General features: G+C 54.8%; 2 protein-coding genes across 5 annotated transcripts; one reads left to right on the forward strand and one right to left on the reverse strand.

Moving 5' to 3' along the window:
- Positions 1 to 2,535: 2,535 nt before the first annotated feature.
- On the forward strand, positions 2,536 to 15,449 carry FAM57B (family with sequence similarity 57 member B). Of its 3 annotated transcripts, XM_025370461.1 has the most exons (6): positions 2,536 to 3,074; positions 3,747 to 3,877; positions 10,328 to 10,411; positions 13,030 to 13,264; positions 14,049 to 14,144; positions 14,401 to 15,449. In XM_025370461.1, exons 1-6 carry the CDS (start codon positions 2,823 to 2,825, stop codon positions 14,683 to 14,685), a joined length of 1,083 nt encoding a protein of 360 aa, XP_025226246.1. In that variant the 5' UTR covers positions 2,536 to 2,822; the 3' UTR covers positions 14,686 to 15,449. The 3 variants fall into 3 exon arrangements, with proteins under 3 accessions (XP_025226246.1, XP_025226247.1, XP_025226248.1); XM_025370462.1 differs by lacking the exons at positions 2,536 to 3,074; positions 3,747 to 3,877 and adding an exon at positions 8,568 to 9,434; XM_025370463.1 differs by lacking the exons at positions 2,536 to 3,074; positions 3,747 to 3,877 and adding an exon at positions 9,759 to 9,777.
- C20H16orf92 (chromosome 20 C16orf92 homolog) lies at positions 15,189 to 16,537 on the reverse strand. Of its 2 annotated transcripts, none has more exons than XM_025370465.1 (4): positions 16,473 to 16,537; positions 15,992 to 16,150; positions 15,790 to 15,877; positions 15,189 to 15,670 (listed from the first exon to the last, which is right to left on the reverse strand). In XM_025370465.1, exons 1-4 carry the CDS (start codon positions 16,534 to 16,536, stop codon positions 15,649 to 15,651), a joined length of 333 nt encoding a protein of 110 aa, XP_025226250.1. In that variant the 5' UTR covers position 16,537; the 3' UTR covers positions 15,189 to 15,648. The 2 variants fall into 2 exon arrangements, with proteins under 2 accessions (XP_025226250.1, XP_025226249.1); XM_025370464.1 differs by having other exon boundaries at positions 15,992 to 16,230.
- Positions 16,538 to 23,563: the final 7,026 nt, after the last annotated feature.

Below are 23,563 nucleotides of genomic sequence, written 5' to 3' on the forward strand. Positions count from 1 at the left end.
CGCCCAGGCTGGAGTGCAGTGGCCAGATCTCAGCTCACTGCAAGCTCCGCCTCCCGGGTTCACGCCATTCTCCTGCCTCAGCCTCCCAAGTAGCTGGGACTACAGGCGCCCGCCACCTCGCCCGGCTAGTTTTTTGTATTTTTTAGTAGAGACGGGGTTTCACCGTGTTAGCCAGGATGGTCTCGATCTCCTGACCTCGTGATTCGCCCGTCTCGGCCTCCCAAAGTGCTGGGATTACAGGCTTGAGCNTCCCGGGTTCACGCCATTCTCCTGCCTCAGCCTCCCAAGTAGCTGGGACTACAGGCGCCCGCCACCTCGCCCGGCTAGTTTTTTGTATTTTTTAGTAGAGACGGGGTTTCACCGTGTTAGCCAGGATGGTCTCGATCTCCTGACCTCGTGATCCGCCCGTCTCGACCTCCCAAAGTGCTGGGATTACAGGCTTGAGCCACTGCACCCGGCCATGACTTGATATTTTTAATTAATTTTTTTAGAGACGGAGTTGCACTCTGTGGCCCAAGGCTGGAGTGCAGTCTCATGATCAAAGCTCACTGCACCCTCAGCCTCCTGTCCTCAAGTGATCCTCCTGCCTTGGCCTCCCAAAGTGCTGGTACTACAGGTGTGCACCACCACACTGGGCTTTTTTTTTTTTCTTTTAGAGACCGAAAATACAGATCAATGCTTATACCTGTAGTATAAGCAGCATTTAGTGATCTGACACTATTATTAACCCAGCCTCACAGGTGAAGAAATTGAGGCTCATTAAGGCTTTGCCCACGATCATTCAGAGAAAGGAAGAGCCTAAATTTAGCATTTTAAAAACTGCAGCTTCACTTTAGGGGCACACATTTTAAGAAGATGCCTCAAGAACGTTTACATATGTTTACACTGGTGATCAATATAAGGGCATTTCCAACACTTCAGAAGGTTCCCTGGGGTCTCTTCCCAGTCAATATCTTCCCCAAGTTAAACACTGTTCTGATTTTTCATGATAGATGTTTTGCTTTTCTGAATTTGATGTAAACAGAGCCATTCAGTGTGTTTCTTTATTTGTTTCTTTATTTCAGCAATAGGGAAATTAAATGTTTCTTTGATTATCTGTGGACTCTGAATTTGAAGTCCATGTACTTCCAAGGTAGAAATGGCCTTCTTTTTTTTTCTTTTTTTTGTTTTTGAGACAGAGTCTCGCTCTGTTGCTCAGACTAGAGTGCAGTGGCACAATCTTGGCTCACTGCAACCTCTGCCTCCTGGATTCAAGCAATTCTCCTGTCTCAGCCTCCTGAGTAGCTGGGATTACAGGTGTGCGCCACTATTTTTAGTAGAGATGGGGTTTCACCATGTTGGTCAGGCTGGTCTCAAACTCCTGACCTCATGATCCACCCACCTTGGCCTCCCAAAGTGCTGGGATTACAGGCGTGAGCCACCGCGCCTGGCCGAAATGACCTTCTTTACCTTTTATCCTACACTGCCTACAATAACTACTTAGGACTGCTTTTTTTGGGGGGCAGGGTCTCGCTCTGTTGCCCAGGATGGAGTGCAGTGGTATGATCATAGCTCATTACAGCCTTGAACTCCTGGGCTCAAGCAATTCTTTCCATTCTTTCGCTTCATCCTTTCAAGTACCTGGGACCACAGGTATGTGTCATTGCATTGGACTATTTTATTATTATTATTTTTGAGACACAATCTCTCTCTGTTGCCCCAGGCTGGAGTGCAGTGGCGCGATCTCAGCTCACTGCAAGCTCCGCCTCCCGGGTTCACGCCATTCTCCTGCCTCAGCCTCCCCAGTAGCTGGGACTACAGGTGCCCGCCACCACGCTCGGCTAATTTTTTGTATTTTTAGTAGAGACGGGGTTTCACCGTGTTAGCCAGGATGGTCTCGATCTCCTGACTTCGTGATCTGCCCGCCTCGGCCTCCCAAAGTGCTGGGATAACAGGCATGAGCCACCGCGCCTGGCCTACTATTCTTATTTTTTGTAGAGACAGGGGTTCCACTATATTGCCCAAACTGATCTTGAACTCCTGACCTCAAGTGATCCTCCCACCTTGGCCTCCCGAAGTGCTGGGATTTCAGGCCTGAGCCACCGCACCTGCTGGTGTTTTTTGTTGTTGTTGTTGTTTTTTGTTTTTTGTTTTTGTTTTTTTTGAAACACAGTCTCTCTCTGTCGCCCAGGCTGGAGTGCAGTGAGGAGATCTCGGCTCACTGCAACCTCTGCCTCCCGGATTCAAGTGATTCTCCTGCCTCAGTCTCCCGAGTAGCTGGCATTACAGGTACCCGCCATCACGCCTGGTTAATTTTTGTATTTTTATTAGAGATGGAGTTCCCCATGTTGGCCAGCATGGTCTTGAACTCCTGACCTCAGATGGTCCACCCGCCTTGGCCTCCCGAAGTGCTGGGATTACAGGCGTGAGCCTCCACGCCGGGCTGTGCAGCTGCTCTGATTTCCCCCTCCCTCCTTTTCCTTCTTTGAACACGTCCCTGAAACGTAGCTGTCCATCAAGTCACCGATGGATTCTAACTGGCCAATTCTAGGCAAGGCTTGCTGGAACCGCCCCCCAGCCCCCATAGGAAGCAAATGATAGGGCACATGTATCAACTGGCTGGCCAATGGGAGGATGGCATCTTCTAGCCAGTCCACCAACGGGAGAGCATACTCCTGCCCTACCCAACTGCCTCTGCAGAGCAGCCTCGTGCCTTTGCAGTTTGACACCTTCCTTTTGTCCCAAGAAGGTCCCTTGGAAGCCACTTCAGGAAGGCAGGATGACAGGGCCTGATTCCCTTCATCCTGCCTGTGCCTGCCCCAAACCTCTGCTCCCCAGAGTAGATGGGAGGGGAGGTCTTTCTAAACAAAAATGATATCTATGTAAATATATGTAGTTTCAGCCTTGCGCCTGTTATTTCTTTTGTTTTCTTTTTTAATGGAACAACAATCGCTTTGGCTTTATTTTGTTTTTTCAAGGAATGTCATTTTAAAGTTCCAACTATCTTGACAACCCCCTCCCTTCCTTTTTCCAAGTTTTCGGTGCTGAGGAGAAACATCAACCTTCCTTTCTGTCTTCCAACCTGTCCCTTAGAGGTGAGGCCTGGGGAGAAGGGAGAGGTGACATAAGGTGGGCGGCGGGGGGGGCATGCAGAAGATGGAAAAGGGTGGAGTTTAAGAGTAGGAGGGGCTGGGTGCAGTGGCTCATGCCTGTAATCCCAGCACTTTGGGAGGCCAAGGCAGGCAGATCACCTAAGGTCAGGAATTCGAGATCATCCTGACCAACATAGTAAAGTCCTGTCTCTCTTAAAACACACAAATATTAGCCGGGCACGGTGGCGGGCACCTGTAATCCCATCTACTCAGGAGCCTGAGACACGAGAGTTGCTTGAACCCGGGAGGTGGAGGTTGCAGTGAGCCAAGATCATGCCACCACACTCCAGCCTGGGTAACAAGAGCAAGACTGCATCTCAAAAAAAAAAACAAAGAAGAAGAAGAAGAAAAGAAAAGAAATTGTCTAAATTGGGTGTGTAAAACAAAAAATTAGGATAATTAGGATGTCAAATTGCCCCGGATGATGAATATTAAAAGAGTAATAAGGATGCAAAAGAGCTTAGAGAAGAGGTTTGCCTGGTGGCTTTGGATGGCCACAGATGGATGGGTCTCTTGGGCCTTGCCTCATTGGGGGTGAAGAAGGCTGCCAGGGGGTCTGAGGGCGTTGTGCTGAGGTGTTCTCATGGCCGTCTTTTTCTGCCTTCTTGGCTGCAGGCAGGCATGGCCCTGCTATTCGCAGGGGGTTGCGTCTTCTTCCCGTTGTGCTTCACTGTCCTGCGCTGGGGCTTGCAGAACCACGCCAGCCTACAGATGGAAAAACAAGAGGCTGTCCTGGTAGCATCCAAGTAAGAGGACCAGGGTGCGGGTGTCCTTCCTGGGGCCACGGCTGGTGGAACTGACCTCTTACTTTCAGGATGAGTTCGTGGTGAAAACAGAAGCAGAGTGTGGGGTGGAGCTGGGATTTGGAGTCAAAAGACACCAGCAGGCTGGGCACGGTGGCTCACGCCTGTAATTCCAGCACTTTGGGAGTCTGAGGCAGGTGGATCACCTGAGGTCAGCAGTTCAAGACCAGCCTGGCCAACATGGTGAAACCCTGTCTGAACTAAAAATACAAAAATTAGCCAGGTATGGTGGCAGGTGCCTGTAATCCCAGGTGCTCTGGAGGCTGAGACAGAAGAATCACTTGAACTCGGGAGGTGGAGGTTGCAGTGAGCTGAGATCATGCCACTGTACTCCAGCGTAGGCGACAGAGTGAGACTCTGTCTTAAAAAAAAAAAAAAAAAAAGACACCAACAGTGGTGTCTTTTGTGAGTCATTTAATTTCTCTGAACTTCAGATCCCTCACTGGTAAATGGGCTTGATAATAACCCCCACTCTCCTTCATGGAGATGTTGTATGAAGATCATGTGAATCCGTGCCTGTAGAGCAGGGGCTGCAAACTCCTGCAGATAATATGAGGGATGTGGGCTCTGCGGGGAGGATGTAGGCAGGAGGACTCACCTTCTCTGCTGAGGGCCTGTGCTGCTCGGCTCCAGCCACTGATAAAGTTATACAGTTAGAATGTGGGCCAATGTTTTCAGTTATGATTCTTTGTCATTGTTGTTGTTGAGACAGGTCTTGCTCTGTTGCCTAGGCTGGAGTGCAGTGGCACTATCATGGCTCACTGCAGCCTTGAACTTCCAGGCTCAACCAATCCTCCTGCCATAGCTGGGACAACAGGAAATGCGCCACCCCACCTGGCTAATTTTTTTTTTTTTTGGAAGAAACAGGGTCTCACTATGTTGCCCAAGCTGGTCTTGAACTCCTGGGCTCACAGGATTCTCCCTTCTCAGCCTCCGAAGTGCTGGGATAACAGGCATGAGCCACTGTACCTGGCCTCTTCTTCTTTTGTTTTGAGACAGGGTCTCACTCTGTCACCCAGGCTGAAGTGCAGTGACACCACCATGACTCACTGCAGCCTTGACCTCCCTGACAAGTGATTCACCCTGAGAATCAGGCTGACTCCCAAGTTGCTGGGACTACAGATGTGCACCACCATGCCTGGCTAATTTTTGTACTTTTATTTTTTATTTTTGTTTTGAGACGGAGTCTCGCTCTGCCGCCCAGGCTGGAGTGCAGTGGCCAGATCTCAACTCACTGCAAGCTCTGCCTCCCGGGTTTACGCCATTCTCCTGCCTCAGCCTCCCGAGTAGCTGGGACTACAGGCACCCGCCACGTCGCCCGGCTAGTTTTTTGTATTTTTTAGTAGAGACGGGGTTTCACCATGTTAGCCAGGATGGTCTCGATCTCCCGACCTCGTGATCCGCCCGTCTCGGCCTCCCAAAGTGCTGGGATTACAGGCTTGAGCCACTGCGCCCGGCTAATTTTTGTACTTTTAGTAGAGACGGGGTTTCTCCATGTTGCCCAGGCTGGTCTTGAACTCCTGGGCTCAAGTGATCCTCCTGCCTCGGCCTCCTGAGTAGCTGAGACTACAGGTGCATGTCATTGTGGTGGGCTTCCTCCCAATTCTTTTTTATTCTTTTTTTTGAGACAGAATCTCACTCTGTTGCCCACGCTGGAGTTCAGTGGCTCAATTGTGGCTCACTGTAACCTCCACCTCCCAAGTTCAAGCAACATTCCTGCTTCAGCCTCCCGAGTAGCTGGTATTACAGGTGTGCGCCACTACATCTGGCTAATTTTTGTATTTTTAGTAGAGATGGGGTTTCACCATGTTGGCCAGGCTGGTCTCAAACTCCTGATCTCAGGTGATCTGCCCACCTTGGCCTCCCAAAGTGCTGGGATTACAGGCGTGAGCCACCACGCTCAGCCTCTCCCAATTCTTGAATACTGATAAGTAACTAAGAACTTATTTAAGAACTACTATACTGACAACTGCATACTGGCCAAACAAAACATGTCTGTGGGCTGGGTTGGGCCCTTGGGCTGCAGATCTATGACCTGTGTGACAAAGCTTACCATAAAAGCGCACTATCAGCAAACCATAGGAGCGGGAGGCAGTACATGGAACACAGATTTTACTAGGGTGTCTACATGGATTTCCTGGCAGACAAAAAAGCCTGTCTCTACTCATCTGAAGTGAAACCACAGTTCTGTGACCAGCCTTGTAGTCCTCAATCTCGAGTAGTTACGGTGGCCGCCCATCACCCAGCCTCCTCAACCTCAGTCCTTTTTGCAGTTTTGCTCACGTGTGGCTTTGGGGTTATGCAACTATGATTTTTTTGTTTTTTGTTTTCTTTTGAGATGGAGTCTCACTCTGTCGCCCAGGCTGGAGTGCAATGGCGCGATCTCAGCTCACTGCAACTTCCACCTCCTGGGTTCAAGCGATTCTCCTGCCTCAGCCTCCCAAGTAGCTGGGACTACAGGCGCCTACCACCACACCTGACTAATTTTTTGTATTTTTAGAAGAGATGGGGTTTCACCGTGTTAGCCAGGATGGTCTCGATCTCCTGATCTCATGCTCTGTCAGCCTTGGCCTCCCAAAGTGCTGGTATTACAGGCATGAGACACTGTGCCTGGCCACAACCATGGGTTTGAAACCCAGCTTTCTTGGCCGGGCGCGGTGGCTCACGCCTGTAATCCCAGCGCTTTGGGAGGCCGAGATGGGCGGATCACGAGGTCAGGACCTCGAGACCATCCTGGCTAACATGGTGAAACCCCGTCTCTACTAAAAATACAAAAACTTAGCCGGGCGTGGCGGCGGGCGCCTGTAGTCCCAGCTACTCGGGAGGCTGAGGCAGGAGAATGGCATAAACCCAGGAGGGGGAGCTTGCAGTGAGCTGAGATCCGGCCACTGCACTCCAGCCTGGGCAACAGAGCGAGACTCCGTCTCAGAAAAAAAAAAAAAAAAAAGAAACCCAGCTTTCCTCTGGGCATGGTGGCTCCCACCTGTAATATCAGCATGTTGGGAGGCAGAGGTGGGTGGATTGCTTGAGCCCAGGAGTTTGAGACCAGCCTGGCCAACATGGCAAAACCTCATCTCTACAAAAAATACAAAAATTACCTGGGCATGGTGGTGTGCGCCCGTAGTCCCAGCTACTCGGGAGGCTGAGGCATGAGGATCATTTGAGCCTGGGGAGGTTGAGGTTGCAGTGAGCCATGATCGTGCCACTGTACTCCAGCCTGGGGGAGAGAATGAGACCCTATCTCAAAAAAACAAAACAAAATAAAACCCACAAGATTTCTAAACCTGTTTCTTCTATAAAACAGGGATACCAAATAAGAATCAGTAGAAATCACCTGGTACTATGCCCAGCATGTAGTAGAAACTCAGAGAGCTGGATCCCCTTTCCCCCTCCAGTGAAGGGCTGAGGGCACGAGCGAGGTCCGCTATTGTCTCTAAAACCGGCTCCAAATCGGCCTGAGACTTCGTGGGTGCTTTCCTACAGATCGCCGCTAGAGGGCAGCACAAAACAGCAAATCCCAGCCCCGGCTTTTCTTTTGGGGAGGCGAGGAGTGGGCTCTGGCAGAGAAAGGCAAACCACAGGGTTGATTATTGAGCTTGGAGACCAAAGGAGTTTGCATAACAGGCCCTTGTCATGCTGAAGTCCACAGGACAGTTGGGATCAGGATGGGAGGGCAGAAGTCAAAGGAGGCAGTGCCTCTGGCTCCAGTCCCACAGCGCGACCCTGGCCCAGTTCCCAGGCCTCACTTTCTTTATGGGCCAGTGAGGAGCTTGCACCAGCCCACCCCGCAGTCCTTTCCCACTCTGAAACTAGGCTGTTTGTGGAAGTTGCAGAGGAAGGGAAGCTAGGAGCTCCTAGAGAGGGGTAGGAATTTAGGGGCGGTCAGGAGGGGCTGGCTGTCTGAAGAATAGGGCCCTGGGCATCCTAGGGCTCCCTGGGGCTTCCTGAGAGGCAGTGGCCCCCCGCCCCCCCACTCCCCCCTTCTTCCACTCCCTGCCCCTCCAACACCTGCAATGAGAGGGCTCTGCCACTTCTGAACTGAGTGACCTCAGGGAGCCTCAGGATCGTTGCTGGCCCTGTGGGAAGGACAGGCACAGCGCCCTCGGAGCTCCTGCAGCAGACGGGACATGGGCAGCCCTGCGGCACAGTCAGGTGCCCCCTCTGGCCAATGTCAGCTTCCTTCCCGGCCATAGGGTGAGGGAGCCTCTGTGTCTGAGGATACTGTGTTGAGATATTTTTCCTCCCATCCCCTCCTTCAGTCTTCCTTCTGAGAAAGCACCACTTGCTCCCGCTCCCTCTCCTGGGGAAGCCTATCTTTCGCTGGAGTGGGCACCCAAAGCTGGGACCCGGGGCAGGCCCCAGAGGGATGGCTTGGCGAGGGAGGAGATGCCAGGCATTTGCAAAGTGCTGATGGGAAACAGGGTCAGGCCCCTGTGGGGGCTCAGGGCCCCCTCCCAGCTGGCCAAGGAGCCCTAAGCCCCCTTCCTCCCCAAGAGAAGAGCTGGCCCCTGTCCCCAGCAGCCCCCTGTGCCGCTGCAGCTGCTGTTCCTTTAAGGGCCTCCCCCTCCCTCTTTCTCTGCTCCCCCCATCTCTGTCGCAGCCGAGGCTGTGGCTCAGAGCTGCATGGGGAGACGCCGCTGCAGGTCCGGTTTCTCGGTGTCTGGTCGGTGCCATCATTTCCCTGCCCCTCCCCCGCCCTCCCCAAGCTGGTCACTTCCCCTCCCCCTCCCCCTCCCCACCGAGGGGGCAGGGGGCTGGGCACGGAGTCTCTATGATGCCATGTGCGGTGTCTGTGCCGGGTGGCGGGGACCGGGGCGGCAGCGAGAGGAGGCAGTGGAGCTGGGAGAGCGGTGGTGACCGCTGACCGCTTGCCCGGCTACTCCTCCGCTCCCTCCTGCCTGCTCCTCCGCTCCCTCCTGCCTGCCTCCTTCCTTTGGGGCTGGCACCCAGACCCACCCCCACCCCCTCCCCGCCTCCTCGAGCCCTCCCAGCCTCTCACGTAAGCCTCCCCTCCCCACCTGCCTGGTGGCTCCCTCCCCTCCCCCATTTGCATCCTCCTCCTGTCCCCTCTTCCTCTCTGTCCCTCACCAAGCCATCCCCTCCTCGCCTCTCCCCATCCCTCACTGGCCTGCTCCTGCTCCCCTTCTCCCATCCTCCCCTCCCCCGTCTCTGCCCAACTGGCCCCCTCCTGACTCCCCAGTTTCATTGGACTCTCTGGCCCCATCCCGTCGCCGCCCTGTCCCCTTTGTGCCCCTTCCCATCGTTTTCTCCCTCCTTCCCGGGCTTGGCGTCCCTTCTCCACCCCTAACTCCTTCCGCTCAGCCTCCCTGACCCTTCACGGCCCGCCTGCCTCCCTGCCCAAGTCCTCAGCCACCATGCTGACCCCGATGGTGGCCGGGGGGGTGGTGTTCCCCGGACTCTTCCTCCTCTCCAAGAATACGCTCCAGCGGCTGCCCCAGCTGCGCTGGGAGGAGGCCGACGCGGTCATTGTCTCAGCCAGGTAAACCACTTTCCTTCCCCTCAGCTCCTCTCTGCTTCTTGGGCTTCTCAGGGAATGGAAGGGACCTGGCACTTCTCTGGACCCTCAGTTGGTGGGTATTGGGAGTTCCTATGGGGGTTGGGGGCTTTACCCCCAGGCTTCCTCTCTCCTCACTGCCTGCCTTGCTCACTGTCCTGGGAGACCTCGTCCAGCCCTGCCATCTGGTCTACTAGTGTTCAGCCTGCCTCTCTCTTCTTCCCGGTACACCCTCCCACCCTCCAGAACAGGGCCGGCATGCAGTGAAGACATTCCTGTAAGACATTAGGGAACGAGGCCAGGGCCAGACAGCTAGGTGTCATTCAGGGCGAGTGTTTGGGGGCCAGGGATGGAGGAGTGGATGGTGCAACTGTATACCCCTAGAACAGGGCCAGAGTGCAGAGTGGAGGCTAGTGGCAGTCAGGAGACAGTGGGAGAGTGACTGGGGAGCTCGGGGGTCACAAAGGGTCCAGAGTGAGGCCCGCGTCATGACTGGGCAGCTGAATGGGGCAAGAACTGGCCCAGGCTCCCCTCGTGGGGAGAGGTCCGGGCCAGCAGCTCACTCTTAGTGGGGTCTCACCTCAGGACGGACACCCTGCCGCCCCGAGAAGAGGGAGACTCAGTTTCCACAAATGGGGAAGGGAGAAGGTGGCAAGGAGTGGAGTGGACCGAGGAACAGCAGCCGAGCAGACCAGAGAGCCGTGAGGTGCCTGTGGTGGGGCACATTTCAGGCAGCCCAGCCTTGGGAGAAGGCGGGCAAGGACTGGTCTGAGAAGTGGCTGAATGCAAAGTGCAGTCACTAGACTAGCAACGAGGAGAAATCAAGGCACACGCCTCTTCCCTTCTGCCCTTCTAGCACGCCTCCCTCTCTCCCCCAGGCTGGTGTCCTCTGTCCAGGCCATCATGGCCTCCACTGCCGGCTACATCGTCTCCACCTCCTGCAAGCACATCATCGATGACCAGTAAGTGCCGCGAGAACCCCCCTGCCCAGGTGCCAGTGGTTGGTGTGTACACATAACCCTGGAAGACCCCACATCTTGGAGGGAACTCTGTCCGTGGTCCCCAAGCCCTTAACTTGGACCTGAGCAAGTTCACTGCAATAACTGCAACTCAACACCCAGGGATAAATTTATCCCGTCCTGTCCTTAAAGGTCAGAACCAGGGGGAGAAGGAGCGGGGATCACAGAGGATCCTCAAAGCGCTTCCTAGTTGGCTTCCAGGTCTCCTGTGTTGTCGTGGGTTCCCCACCTCTTCCCTGCCTTCCACCCCAGGAGGCAGATCCCATTTCCCTCCAGCACCCAGATGGGGTGCCCCCTCCTCATGCCGGGCTCACCCCTCAGGCCCTCCCAGAATCCAGGCATCTGGCACCCACTCCATGCGTGAGGGAGAGGAGAGGGGAAAGATGACACGCACAAGGCCACACATGGCCAGGCAGTGCAGGAGGGGATGAGGGCAAAGAGGCCAAAATGTGGCCAGGCAGCTGCTGCAGTGTCTGGTGCTTGCCAAAAAGGCCCAGAGGTGTGCGGGCAGGAGGCGGAGGACGGAGAGGAGAGGGGCCCTGTCCGTGGTGCTGACGACCGCCCTAGGTGACTCATGGGTGGCCCATTGCAAGTTGCCTTGGAGGTGCCCACAACACCCGCTTCGTAGCTTTCAGCGCCACTTCCCTTCTGTGGCAGCCCCTGAGTCCCAGGGGACATTCTCTGGACGCTTCTGACGGGGGGTGCCCTGTTTCTGTTTGCCTCCTCTTTTTCCGAAGATGAGTTGCCTCTTCTGTGGTGAGGCAGCCGCCCTTCCTGGAAGGGCTTCATCGAGAGGAATTGAGTTAAGTGGCAGCTGCAGAGGACAGTTCTTGGCTTAACTCTTTCTTCACACCCTGCCCAGGGACTTGGCTGCTTCTTGGCCTCTGCCCGCCCCTCCCCACCCCTTCTCCAAGCCGAGCCTGGGATCCAGCACTTCCTCCCCAGCCTTCACATGCAGAGGTCACCTTTTGGTTTCTGCACCCCCCCTGCTCCCCAGGCCCCCTGTGTCTGTTCCTGTCCTTCCTCCCTGCTTTAATCCTCAGGTAGGTGGGGAGGATCCGGGTTAATCCAGGGCAGCAGCTGTTCCTACTTCTGAGCACCTAATTGCCAAGAGGGTGGGGATGGGATTTAACACCTCACATGACAGCCCAGGGCCTGGTGGCCCCTCCTGGTCTCCTGCACCAGCCCAGCGGGCCCCATCTCCCATCACCTCTGCTGGGCCTGCATTGTGGGCAGCTTCCTTCCCTGACTCCTCCAGGCCACTTGGACCTTTTCTCCCTGTGTTCTTGCCTCGCATTCTCTGCAGCTGCTCCTCCCCTCTCATCTTTCCCTGCCTCTGGGCCGCAGCTCCACACCACTGCATCACAGTCTCAGGTTCCCTTTTCCCTGGTACCGTCCCTGCTGGAGAATGGGCTGGCTCCACTCACAGGCTGCCTGCCTTAGGCTCCCCATCCTCAGAGGCCTCAGCCCCAACTTCTCCACAGCTCCCTCCACATGCCTCATGTTTGGTGATAACTTCTGGCTGACTCTGCTTTCATCCCTCCTCCCCCATGTGGGGCGAGCTCCCCGGGGCCCACGTCTCTGACCTTCCGCCCCCACCCCAGACCAGTCTCGGGACTACAGGATTTAAGAGAAACTGGCGATGTGCTGACTCCAGAAGAAAAATGCTGTCTTGTCTATTCATCCATTTCTCATTTTTGTTTACTCTCCAAGTACATGGAACTTTCTCTGTCCTTGGCTCCTTTTGTTCTGCATTTTCCCCTTAATGCCTGGCTGTCCCTGAGAAACAACACAAAACAGAAAAGAGATGGGGTCACTTTGGGGCAGGGCAAACAGCGCTGACAAGACCCCTCACTTGCCAACAGGGCCTGTCTCTGATGCCTCTTAGACCTTCTGGGGACAGTGGGGATGGCAGTGAGGGCTGTGGAGCCACTGCCCATGTCCCTTCCTTGGCCAGGTTACCTAGCCCGTCTGTGACTCACTTCCTCACCTGTACGGTGGGGGTTATGGCCACACCTACCTTTTACAGGGTTTTGGGAGGGGTAAATAAGTGCATGCACGGGAAGTTTGGAAGAGCGCCTGCCTCAGGAGGCAGGAATGGGGGTCCACCCCTGTGACCTCTCTCTCCAGCACTCTCACCCATTCAGCTGTTGCTGGTCCTAACCTCATGGTAAGGTTAGGACAAATAACCACGGCAAGGAAGGTCCCACCTGCCTGGCCTGGGCTTATTTTGGCACTCTATCTGTGCCATTTGGTCTGTGGGCATCTTCTGTTCTTTTCTTTCCCCCTCACTGTACTGCAGAGAGAGAGGAACATGGGTGGGTTCTGAGGCCACAGATTTGAATGCCAGCACCGTCGCTTACTAGCTGCGTGACTGCGTGAGCTTGGGCAAGTTTCTCACCCTCTACCCTCTGGATCCCTCATCTGTACCTGAGACTCCACTGCTGTCCAGGGCTGCCGTGCCAACCCCTGAGATCTGCCCCCGCTCACTGGTGTCCCCTTTCCTCCTTGCTCCCCACACCCACCCACCCCCTCCCCCCTCCTGTCTCTCTGCCCAACAGACACTGGCTGTCCTCTGCCTACACGCAGTTTGCTGTGCCCTACTTCATCTATGACATCTACGCCATGTTTCTCTGTCACTGGCACAAGCACCAGGTCAAAGGGCATGGAGGGGATGACGGAGTGGCCAGAGCCCCGGGCAGCACGTGGGCCATAGCACGTGGCTACCTGCACAAGGAGTTCCTCATGGTGCTCCACCATGCCGCCATGGTGCTGGTGTGCTTCCCGCTGTCGGTGGTGAGTCCCGGGGAGCTGGGCGGGTGGGGTGTGGGTGGCCTGCTCCTTGGTCCCACTGGTGCTGGCAGGAACCCGGGAAGCCCTGGGTCTGGGTACTGGCAGCCAAGCAGACCCAGCACGTTTCCAGGGAAAGCTGTGGACAGGCAGGGTTCACTGAGCACCAGCCCAGGGGCACCAGGGTGTGGGGGCAGCCTGGCCCCGGGCTGGACAATGCCCGGCTGCAGCACTTTGGACCTGTGGTTGCACATCTCTGAGCCTCAGTTTCCTCACCTGTTACATAAGGAACACAGTCTTTCTGCAGGACTGTGAGAGGGATGCAGCCAAGTCATGCACCTGCTCCCGCACCCAGGTGTTCTCTTTTTTCTCTTTCCAAGACGGAGTCTCTCTGTGTCACTCAGGCTGGAGTGCAGTGGTGTGATCTCGGCTCACTGCAACCTCCGCCTCCTGAGTTCAAGTGATTCTCCCACCTCAGCCTCCCCAGTAGCGGGGATTACAGGTGCCCACCAACATGCCTGGCTAATTTTTTTGGTATTTTTAGTAGAGACGGGGTTTCACCCTGTTGGTCAGGCTGGTCTCAAACTCCTCACCTCGTGATCCACCTACCTCGGCCTCCCGAGGTGCTGGGATTACAGGCGTGAACCACCGCGCCCAGCCCTGCACCCAGGTGTTTTGACATTCAGAGTCAAGCATCTCCAAAAGTGACAGAGGGGAAAGAGGAAGGGTGGAGGCTGCCTAAGAACCCAGGGGGAGCCCCAGCTCCTCACCTTCCTGCCTGTGTGCTCAGGTGTGGCGACAGGGGAAGGGAGACTTCTTTCTGGGTTGCATGTTGATGGCAGAGGTCAGCACACCCTTCGTCTGCCTTGGCAAGATCCTCATCCAGGTGAGTGAGCACGGGAGGGTGCGGGAGCCCGATGCGGGGGGCACGGGTAAGGGAGGGACCTTCAGGGTTGCTGCCAAGGGCTCTGGCCCCTTCGTCATTCCCCCCCTCACCCCTTGCCTTTTGAGCTCGTGCTTGTGTCCTGGCAAAGTGTCCGGTCTGGGAGGAGCTGCCTGCTAGGGTTGCAGGGAGGCAGGGAGAGGGCCAAGGGGGGCCGAGCCCTTCTGCCGCGGCGGCCACGGTGTCCATGTTCCCTCAGTACAAGCAGCAGCACACGCTGCTGCACAAGGTGAACGGGGCCCTGATGCTGCTCAGCTTCCTGTGCTGCCGGGTGCTGCTCTTCCCCTACCTGTACTGGGCCTACGGGCGCCACGCCGGCCTGCCTCTGCTGGCCGTGCCCCTGGCCATCCCCGCCCACGTCAACCTGGGCGCTGCGCTGCTTCTGGCCCCTCAGCTCTACTGGTTCTTCCTCATCTGCCGCGGGGCCTGCCGCCTCTTCTGGCCCCGCTCCCGGCCACCCCCGGCCTGCCAGGCCCAGGACTGAGGCCGGGGGCCAGGACCCTCCCCCTCCCCACCCCCACCCCCGTGGAGACAGGGCTCTGGGGCTGATGGCTGGGGGTGGGAGCCAAGGTCCTCTTGCCCGGACAACCCCAGGACTGACGATGACCCTGAAAGGGAAGAGGCCCCACACCTCGGGGACTGAGTGAGGGGAGAGGGGGAACCTCTTCTCCTTACTATGCCCCCTTCCTGCACACCCCTGCACGGGAGGAGGGGAGGGGGCACCACCTCCCACCCACTGAGGGCAGGAGGGCTTGTGGGGAGGGAGACCGACAGGGTTTCAAGGGGACCAGGAGTCAGAATGTGGGGAGGCGCCTCTGCCAAGGCCATCCCAGCCCCTCTGCTGCCACCCCCCAGGGCTCCCCATCACCCGAGAGGAGAGGACGCCCCAACTAACCCGGCTGGCCCTCGGGCCTCCCGAGCGGCCGGCTGCAACCACGGCTCCTCTCCAGGGTAGGCCAGCTTGAGGAATCTTATTTATTTTATTTATTTACCCAAATTTGAACTAGTCTGTTGGGTTGAGGGGTTGAGGGAGAGAGGTGGCTGCTACCCCCAAGCCTTCCCAGTGCTGACAACCCCGGGGGCAGGCGAGGGCGCCCAGTCCCTCACCATCGGCTGCACATCGCGCCCTCGGGCCCTGCCATGTCCCTGGTGCTACTGACCTCTCAAGGCTTCCTCCAATCTGGGGTCGGGGGACCCTGGGAGGTGCTTTACAGACCGCTAATAAAAGACGATCTGCGTGAACGCCACCAAGGCCCTCACCATCAAGTTCTTTGGGGCTGGGAAGGGAGGAGGTGGGGGGCTTGGGCTGTGGGAAACGCACAGGGAGCAGGATCCCCAGCTCCTCGCTGGGCAGTCAGGGAGGGAAAGGTGGGGAACTTTTGCTCATCGACAGGAGAGGAGGTGGGTGTGGGTGCTCAGGTTGAGTCCGGGGCCCCTGTCCGGCTCTTTAGGCCCCTTTCTGGAAGTTTCTGTGGGGCATGGAGATCAGAGGGGAGAGGTCACACCCTGCCCCACTAGAACTGGGCTCTTCAGCTGCTCCCAAGGAAGGTGGTGGTGGGTGGGGTTGGAGGAAGGGGGCAGGCCTTACATGTGGGTGCAGAACTGGAAAAGGAGAAAGAAGACGACCACCACCAGGAAGCCTACCAGGATGTGATGGAAGAGCCCGGGGCTGGAACCTGCTAAACAAGCAGGACCCTTAATTCCCCTCTGATGGCCCAGTGGAAGGGTCGGGGGCTGCTCTCCTCCAGGCCCTGGCGGGGAGGGAGGTCCCTTCTCTAGCTGGTTCATACCTGAGTTAACAAATATGATGGGTTTCTCTCCAATAAACTGGGCCACAGCCAGGAGCCTGGCTTGGTCTGAGTCTGGATAATCGAAGAAGTCAGGCCTGTCTAAGAAGCGCGGAGACTCTGTCCCCAGGGCTGACACCGTGGCACGCTTGGGTCTGGGTGCTAGGATCCAAGCAAAGTCTGTGACAACAGCCAAGCTGACCCCTGCCTTTATCTCTGAAGGCTGAAGCTGGCTTGGGACCCTATGAGACCACCCAGCCTTACTGTGGAGGCTGTGGAGGGTCTTGATTTCCCTCAGGGTCAGCTGGGTGCACCACGACAAGGCCCATGGTTGTCAGGGGGTGGGTGGGACCAGCAGGATGGGAGAGAAGAGTGGAGAGAAAAGGAGAAGGTGCAGGGTTGGCTTCCCAGTCCCTAAGTGGGTATCACCCTTTATGCCCCCAGAGCTGCCTGCCTTCCCACTGCTCCCAAGACAGCTTCTCACCAGTGTCTATGGCCCCTATTGCAGCCAACCACACCCACACCAGCACCCATGGCCACAACCTCATGACTGCTATCATGAGGTGGGGGCTCTGTGATGTCACAGCCCAGAGCTGTTCTGATGGCACTCTGGGGTGAGGGGAGGAAGTGCTAGGAGCTGGGACCCCTTCCCCATCCCTCACCCTCATCAGAAGAGGAGAGGAGAGGAGAGATTGGGACCAGGGGAGTCTTCATCCTCTGGAATGTTGCTGATGATAAAGCCATAATGGTGGCAGCCCCAGCGTTTACAAAGAGGAGGGCTGCGGCAGGGCCATCTTGCTGAAAGCCAGAACTAAAGGAAGCTGCGTTTAGACAACAGGCACAATTTGGGGTGGTGGCACCGGGCCACACACCTCCAGTTATCCCTTGGATCAACCACAGGTAGCATTTGTTTTATTTATTTTCATTTTTTTGGAGACAGGGTCTCTGTCTGTCATCCAGGCAGGAGTGCAGTGGCATGATCTTGGTTCACTACAGCCTCCGCCTCCCGGGTTCAAGTGATTCTCCTGCCTCAGCCTCCTGAGTAGCTAGGATTACAGCTGCCTGCCACCACACCCGGCTAATTTTTGTATTTTTAGTAGAGACAGGGTTTCACTGTGTTGGTCAGGCTGGTCTCGAACTACTCACCTCAGGTGATCTGCTTGCCTCGGCCTCCCAGAGTGCCCGGCCTATTTTATGTCTTTTCAGAGACAGGGTCTCACTCTGTCACCCAGGCTGGAGTACAGTGGTATGATCACTGCAGCCTGGAACTCTTGGCCTCAAGTGATCCTCCCAAGTCAGCCTCCTGAGTAGCTGGGACCACAAGCATGTGCCACCATGCCTGGCTAATCTTTGCATTTTTTGTAGAGATGAGGTCTTGTTATGTTTTTTTGTTTTTTGTTTTTTGTTTTTTTTGAGACGGAGTCTCGCTCTGTCGCCCAGGCTGGAGTGCAGTGGCCAGATCTCAGCTCACTGCAAGCTCTGCCTCCCGGGTTTACGCCATTCTCCTGCCTCAGCCTCCCAAGTAGCTGGGACTACAGGCGCCCGCCACCTCGCCCGGCTAGTTTTTTGTATTTTTTAGTAGAGACGGGGTTTCACCGTGTTAGCCAGGATGGTCTCGATCTCCTGACCTCGTGATTCGCCCGTCTCGGCCTCCCAAAGTGCTGGGATTACAGGCTTGAGCCACCGCGCCCGGCCGAGGTCTTGTTATGTTGCCCAGGCTGGTGTCGAACTCCCGGCCTCAGATGATCCTCCAGCTGCAGCCTCCCAAAGTGCTGGGATTAGAGGCGTGAGCCACCATGCCCAGTGTGTAGCATTTATTTGACACCTATTACTATGCTGGCTGGACCTCATTTATGGCCAAGTTCCTTGCACAAATTGGTTCATTTACCCTTGCACTGACCCTCAGAGGTAGGTACTCTGCTTTTTTTTTTTTTTTTTTTTGAGACGGGGTCTTCTCAATCGCGCAGGCTAGAGTGCAGTGGCACGATCTCGGCTCACTGCAAACTCTGCCTCCCGGGTTCACGCCATTCTCCTGCCTCAGCCTCCCGAGTAGCTGAGACTACAGGCGCCCACCAAAATGCCCGGCTAATTTTTTTGTATTTTTAGTAGAGACGGCGTTTCACGGTGTTAGCCAGGATGGTCTCTATCTCCTGACATCGTGATCTGCCCGCCTCGACCTCCCAAAGTGCTGAGATTACAGGCGTGAACCACTGCGCCCGGCCTTTTTTTTTTTTTTTTTTATTTGAGACGGAGTCTCGCTCTGTAGCCCGGGCTGGAGTGCAGTGGCCGGATCTCAGCTCACTGCAAGCTCCGCCTCCCAGGTTTACGCCATTCTCCTGCCTCAGCCTCCCGAGTAGCTGGGACTACAGGCACCCGCCACCTCGCCCGGCTAGTTTTTTGTATTTTTTAGTAGAGACGGGGTTTCACGGTGTTCGCCAGGATGGTCTCGATCTCCTGACCTCGTGATCCGCCCGTCTCGGCCTCCCAAAGTGCTGGGATTACAGGCTTGAGCCACCGCGCCCGGCCTTTTTTTTTTTTTTTGAGATGAAGTTTGACTCTGTTGGCCAGACTGGAGGGCAGAGGCACAATCTCAGCTCACTGCAACCTCCGTCTCCTGGGTTCAAGCGATTCTCCTGCCTCAGACTCCTGAATAGTGGGATTACAGACACGCACCACCACTGTCCGGCCAATTTTTGTATTTTTAGTAGAGATGGGGTTTCACCATGTTGGCCAGGCTGGTCTTGAACTCCTGAACTCAGAATATCCGTCCGCTTCGGCCTCCCAAAGTGTTGGGATTACAGGCATGAACCACCAAGCCCAGCCCAGAATCAGGTACTCTTGCCTCCCTTATACACGGGAGGAAATCATGGCACAGAGGGGAAATGTAGTGTGGGCAATGCGCACTTCCTGGGGGCTGGGGGTTCCTCTCTGAGGCTCCCCCTCGCATCGTGTCCGCAGATCCAGGGGCACAGGGCTCTCCCCATCCTCCCCCGACCCTGCCTCAGTGCTCAGCTGGGAACTACCCTGGGGTTAGGAACCGAGAGGAGTAGCAGGCTTCTCCCACTAGGTGGCAGCAGCGTCCGCGCCTGAGTCCCCGCTCCCAACCTAGGGAAGGCGCTGCCGGGCGGACTCCCGGGCCTCCTCCCGCGTCTTCCACAGGTTGCATCTGAGGCTGCAGGAAAACGGATGGCTGGGAATGGCCGTCGGGGGTTGGTCAGAGGAAGTCCCTAGGCCCTTTCCGAGGCACATCTCTTGGCCATTCACGCATCCTTCGCAGACTCCGCTCCCTGCACCTCCGTTTCCTCTTCTGTGGCCGGCGGCTCCCCTGTGGCCACCCCATCTCCCGTCTCTGCCACCTCCCAACAGCCATTTCCACTCCTGCGGTCCCATACCAGCTAAGGAGAGCTCACTTCTGATTGGCAGGTGGGCCTGTCTGTCACGGGCATGTTCCATCCCACCCAAGCCCAAGGACACTCCAGGGTCTCCTTAGTTTCACGACGAAGATGCGTGCTCAGCGGACTCTGCAGACCCAGTGTCGCGACTTCGCCCAAAGCCAGGCGTGTATCTGTGCGCGTGTGAGGTGCCCTGCAGCAACTCTATGCAGAGAACAGGAGGGCTAGGACTCGGGGTACTTCCCATGAACCGCTTCGAGTTCCTAAACAAGTAAAAAACCCAGAGAGACAAAAAAAAAGGAGGGGCGGCGGGGCAGGGGTGGGGAAGGAGGGAAACCAATATCTATGGGACTGGCTCACGTGGGCTGCTTCCCCTGTGCTGCGCTGATGGCTTCCTTTTTTTTTTTTTTTTTTTTTTTTTTTTTTGAGACAAGATATTGCTCTGTCTGTCACCCAGGCTGGAGTGCAGCCTCGACCTCCTGGGCTCAAGCGATCCTCTCACCTCAGCCTCCCAAGTAGCTGGCACGACGGGCGTGCACCACCTCCTGCTTATTTTTTGTTTTGTTTTGTTTTTTTGAGATGGAGTTTCGCTCTGTCGGCCATCCTGGAGTGCAGTGGCGCAATCTTGGCTCACTGCAACTTCCGCCTTCTTAGTTCAAGCGATTCTCCTGCCTCAGTCTCCCGAGTAGCTGGGATTAAAAGCACGTGCCACCATACCTGGCTAATTTTTGTAGTTTTTTTAGTAGAGACGGGGTTTCATCATGTTGGCCAGTCTGGCCTCAAACTCCTGACCTCAAGTGATCTGCCCTCCGTGGTCTCCTAGAGTGCTGGGATTACAGGCATGAGCGACTGTGCCCAGCCTACTTATTTTTTTCTTTGTAGAGACGGGGTCTTGCTATGTTGCCCAGGCTGGTCTCAAACTTCTGGGCATAAGTGATCCTCCCACTCTGGCCTCCCAAAATGCTGGGATGACAGTTGTGAGCCGCCACGCAGGTCACTTATAAGAAAGAGGAAGGGATTTATCCAAAGCCACAGGGCATGTGAGAGGCAGCAGAAGGGACTCAGTAATGTGGTTTTTGGGTCAGGCGCGGTGCTCACACCTATGATCCCAGCACTTTGGGAGGCCGAGATGGGTGGATCACTTGAGGCCAGGAGTTCGAGACCAGCCTGCCCAACATGATGAAATCCCGACTCTACTAACAATCCAAAAAAAGGCTGGGCGTGGTGGCTCACACCTATAATCCCAGCACTTTGGGAGGCCAAGGCGGGTGGATCACCTGAGGTCAGGAGTTCAAGACCAGAGTGACCAATATGGTGAAACCCCATCTCTACTAAAAATACAAAAATTAGCCAGGCATGGTAGCATGCGCCTGTAGTCCCAGTTACTCGGGAGGCTGAGACAGGAGAACTGCTTGAACCCAAGAGAGAGAGGTTGCAGTGAGCCTAAATTGCACCACTGCACTCCAGCCTGGGTGATAGAGTGAAACTTCGTCTCAAAAAAAAAAAAAAAAAAAAATTAGCCAGGTGTGGTGATGCGCGCCTATAGTCCCAGCTAATCAGGAATCTGAGGCAGGAGAATCACTTGAGCCCTGTAGGTGGAGGTTGCAGTGAGCCGAGATCATGCCACTGCACTCCAGCCTGGGTGACACTCGAGACTCTATCTCAATAAATAAATAAATAAATAAATAAATAACCTGGTTCCTGATGCTGGGCCAGGGCTTGTGCCCCAGGCCCACACGCAACTGCTCCTTGAGGTTAGCTGGGAGAAGGGACACAGAGCCTATGGCCTTTGGGGTTGACTTTTTTTTTTGTTTTCTTAAATGCTTCAAAAATATACAGCTACTATCTCTACCAGAAAAGGCCGTTTCAACCCAAACAATGCATTATCCATTCATCCATTTATCCATCCATGACATAAATGTGCTGAGCTCCTGCTATGCACTGGCCAGACTCCATTTATGGCTCAGAAATCACCAGGGTATGGTCCTTGCCCTCAAGAGTGACAAGGGAGAGAACTCATAGATGCACATCATTCTAGAGTAGACGGGCAACTCTGGGTCATCTACACCTGCTGTCTCCACTCCCTCACCTTTAATGGACTCTTCGATCTCTTATTTTTTTGAGATGGAGTCTCATTCAGTCACCCAGGCTGGAGTGTAGTGGCGTGATCTCGGCTCACCGCAACCTCTGTCTCCCGGTTCAAATGATTCTCCCACTTTGGCTTCCTGAGTAGCTGGGATTATAGGTACCCACCACCACGCCCAGCTAATTTTTGTATTTTTGGTAGAGATGGGGTTTTGCCACGTTGGCCAAGCTGGTTTCAAACTCCTGACCTCAGGTGATCTGCCTGCCTCTGCCTCCCAAAGTGCTGGGATTACAGGCATGAGCCACTGCGCCCGGCCAATTCTTCGACCTCTTCTAATCTGGCTTTGTCCCCACCAATCCACTGAAGCCGCTTTGATCAAGTCCATGAAAGAGCTCATAATCTGTCAAATCAAATGGTTCTCTCTCTTTCCATTCTGTCTGCTTCCCAGCAGGTGCACCTGTCCCTGACTCAGATCCCCAGAGCCACACTCACCAATTCTCAGGACTCCTTCTCCAGCCAACTCAGCCTGGGGCCTTGTCTTGCTATCTATATTCTCTGCTTAGGTGATCTCATCCATACTCGTGGCTTTAAATACCATCTATATGCCAGTGACTCACAAATGTATATTTCCAGCCCAGACCTCTCCTCGGAGCTCCAGACTCTGAGATGTCTGTTTGTGATGTCCAAATACATCTCCAAGGCAATGGATCATAAATGGAGTCTTACTCCAGACCTGCTCTGCTCCCATCTTTTTATCTCAATGGATGGTCCCATCATTCCTCTAGATGGTCTGCTCAACACAGAAACCTAGGAATCATCCTGAATCCTTCTCTCTCACCTAATGAGCCCCAAATTGAGACCTGTTAGGCCAGGTTTGGGGGCTCATGCCTATAATCCCAGCAATTTGGGAAGCCAAGGTGGGAGGATCACTGGAGGCCAGGAGTTCAAGGTTCAAGTGAGCCATAATTGTGCTGCTACACTCCAACCTTGGTGACAGATAATCACATCTGTAAGAAAATAAGAATAAAAAGATCTGTTGGTTTAATGTTCTTTTCTTCCCTTCCTTCCCTTCCTTCCTCCCTCCCTCCCTTCTCTCTCTCTCTCTCTTTTTCTTTCCTTCCTTTCCCTCCCTCCCTCCCTCCCTCCCTCCCTCCTTTCTTTCTTTCTTTCTTTCTTTCTTTCTTTCTTTCTTTCTTTCCCTTCCTTCCTTCCTTCCTTCCTTCCTTCCTTCCTTCCTTCCTTCCTTCCGCATTTCACTCTGTTGCCTAGGCTGGAGTGCAGTGATGCAGTCATAGCTCAGTGCAGCATCGACCTCCCAGGCTCAAGCGATCCTCTCGCCTCAGCCTCCTAAGTAGCTGGGACTGCATGATCAAATCACCATGCCCAACTAATTTGTTTTTGTTTTTTTTTTTTGGTAGAAATAGGATTTCACTATGTTGCCCAGGCTGGTCTTGAACTCCGGGGCTCAAGGGATCCTCCTGCCTTGGCCTCCCAAAGTGCTGGGATTATAGCACCCAGCCTCAATTTTATTTTCTTTTGTTTTCTTTTTTTTTTTTTTCTTCCGAGATGGAGTTTCACTCTGTTGCCCAGGCTGGAGTGCAGTGGCGTGATCTCAGCTCATTGCAACCTCTGCCTCCCAGGTTCAAGTGATTCTTGTGCCTCAGCCTCCTGAGTAGCTGGAATTACAGATGCGTGCCACCAAGCCCACCTAATTATTTTTGTATTTTTAGTAGAGATGGGGTTTCGCCATGTTGGCCAGGCTGGTCTCGAACTCCTGGCCTCAAGCAATTCTCCCACCTCGGCCTCCTGAGGTGTTGGGATTACAGGCGTGAGCCACTGTGCCAGCAATAGGTAGTTTTTCGACCCTTCCCCTCCTTCCCCTTATTAGGAGTCCCCAGTGTCTATTATTCTCATCTTTATGTCCATAGGTACCCAATGTTTAGCTGCCACTTGCGAGAACATGTGGTATTTGATTTTCTGTTTCTGCGTTAATTCAGTTAGGATAATGGCCTCCAGCTGCATCCATGTTGCTGCAAGGGATATAATTTCATCTTTTTTTTTTTTTTTTTTTTTTTTTTATTTTTTTTTTTTTTTTTT

Source organism: Theropithecus gelada, chromosome 20, assembly GCF_003255815.1.
Source record: "Theropithecus gelada isolate Dixy chromosome 20, Tgel_1.0, whole genome shotgun sequence".
Classification (NCBI taxonomy): Eukaryota; Metazoa; Chordata; class Mammalia; order Primates; family Cercopithecidae; genus Theropithecus; species Theropithecus gelada.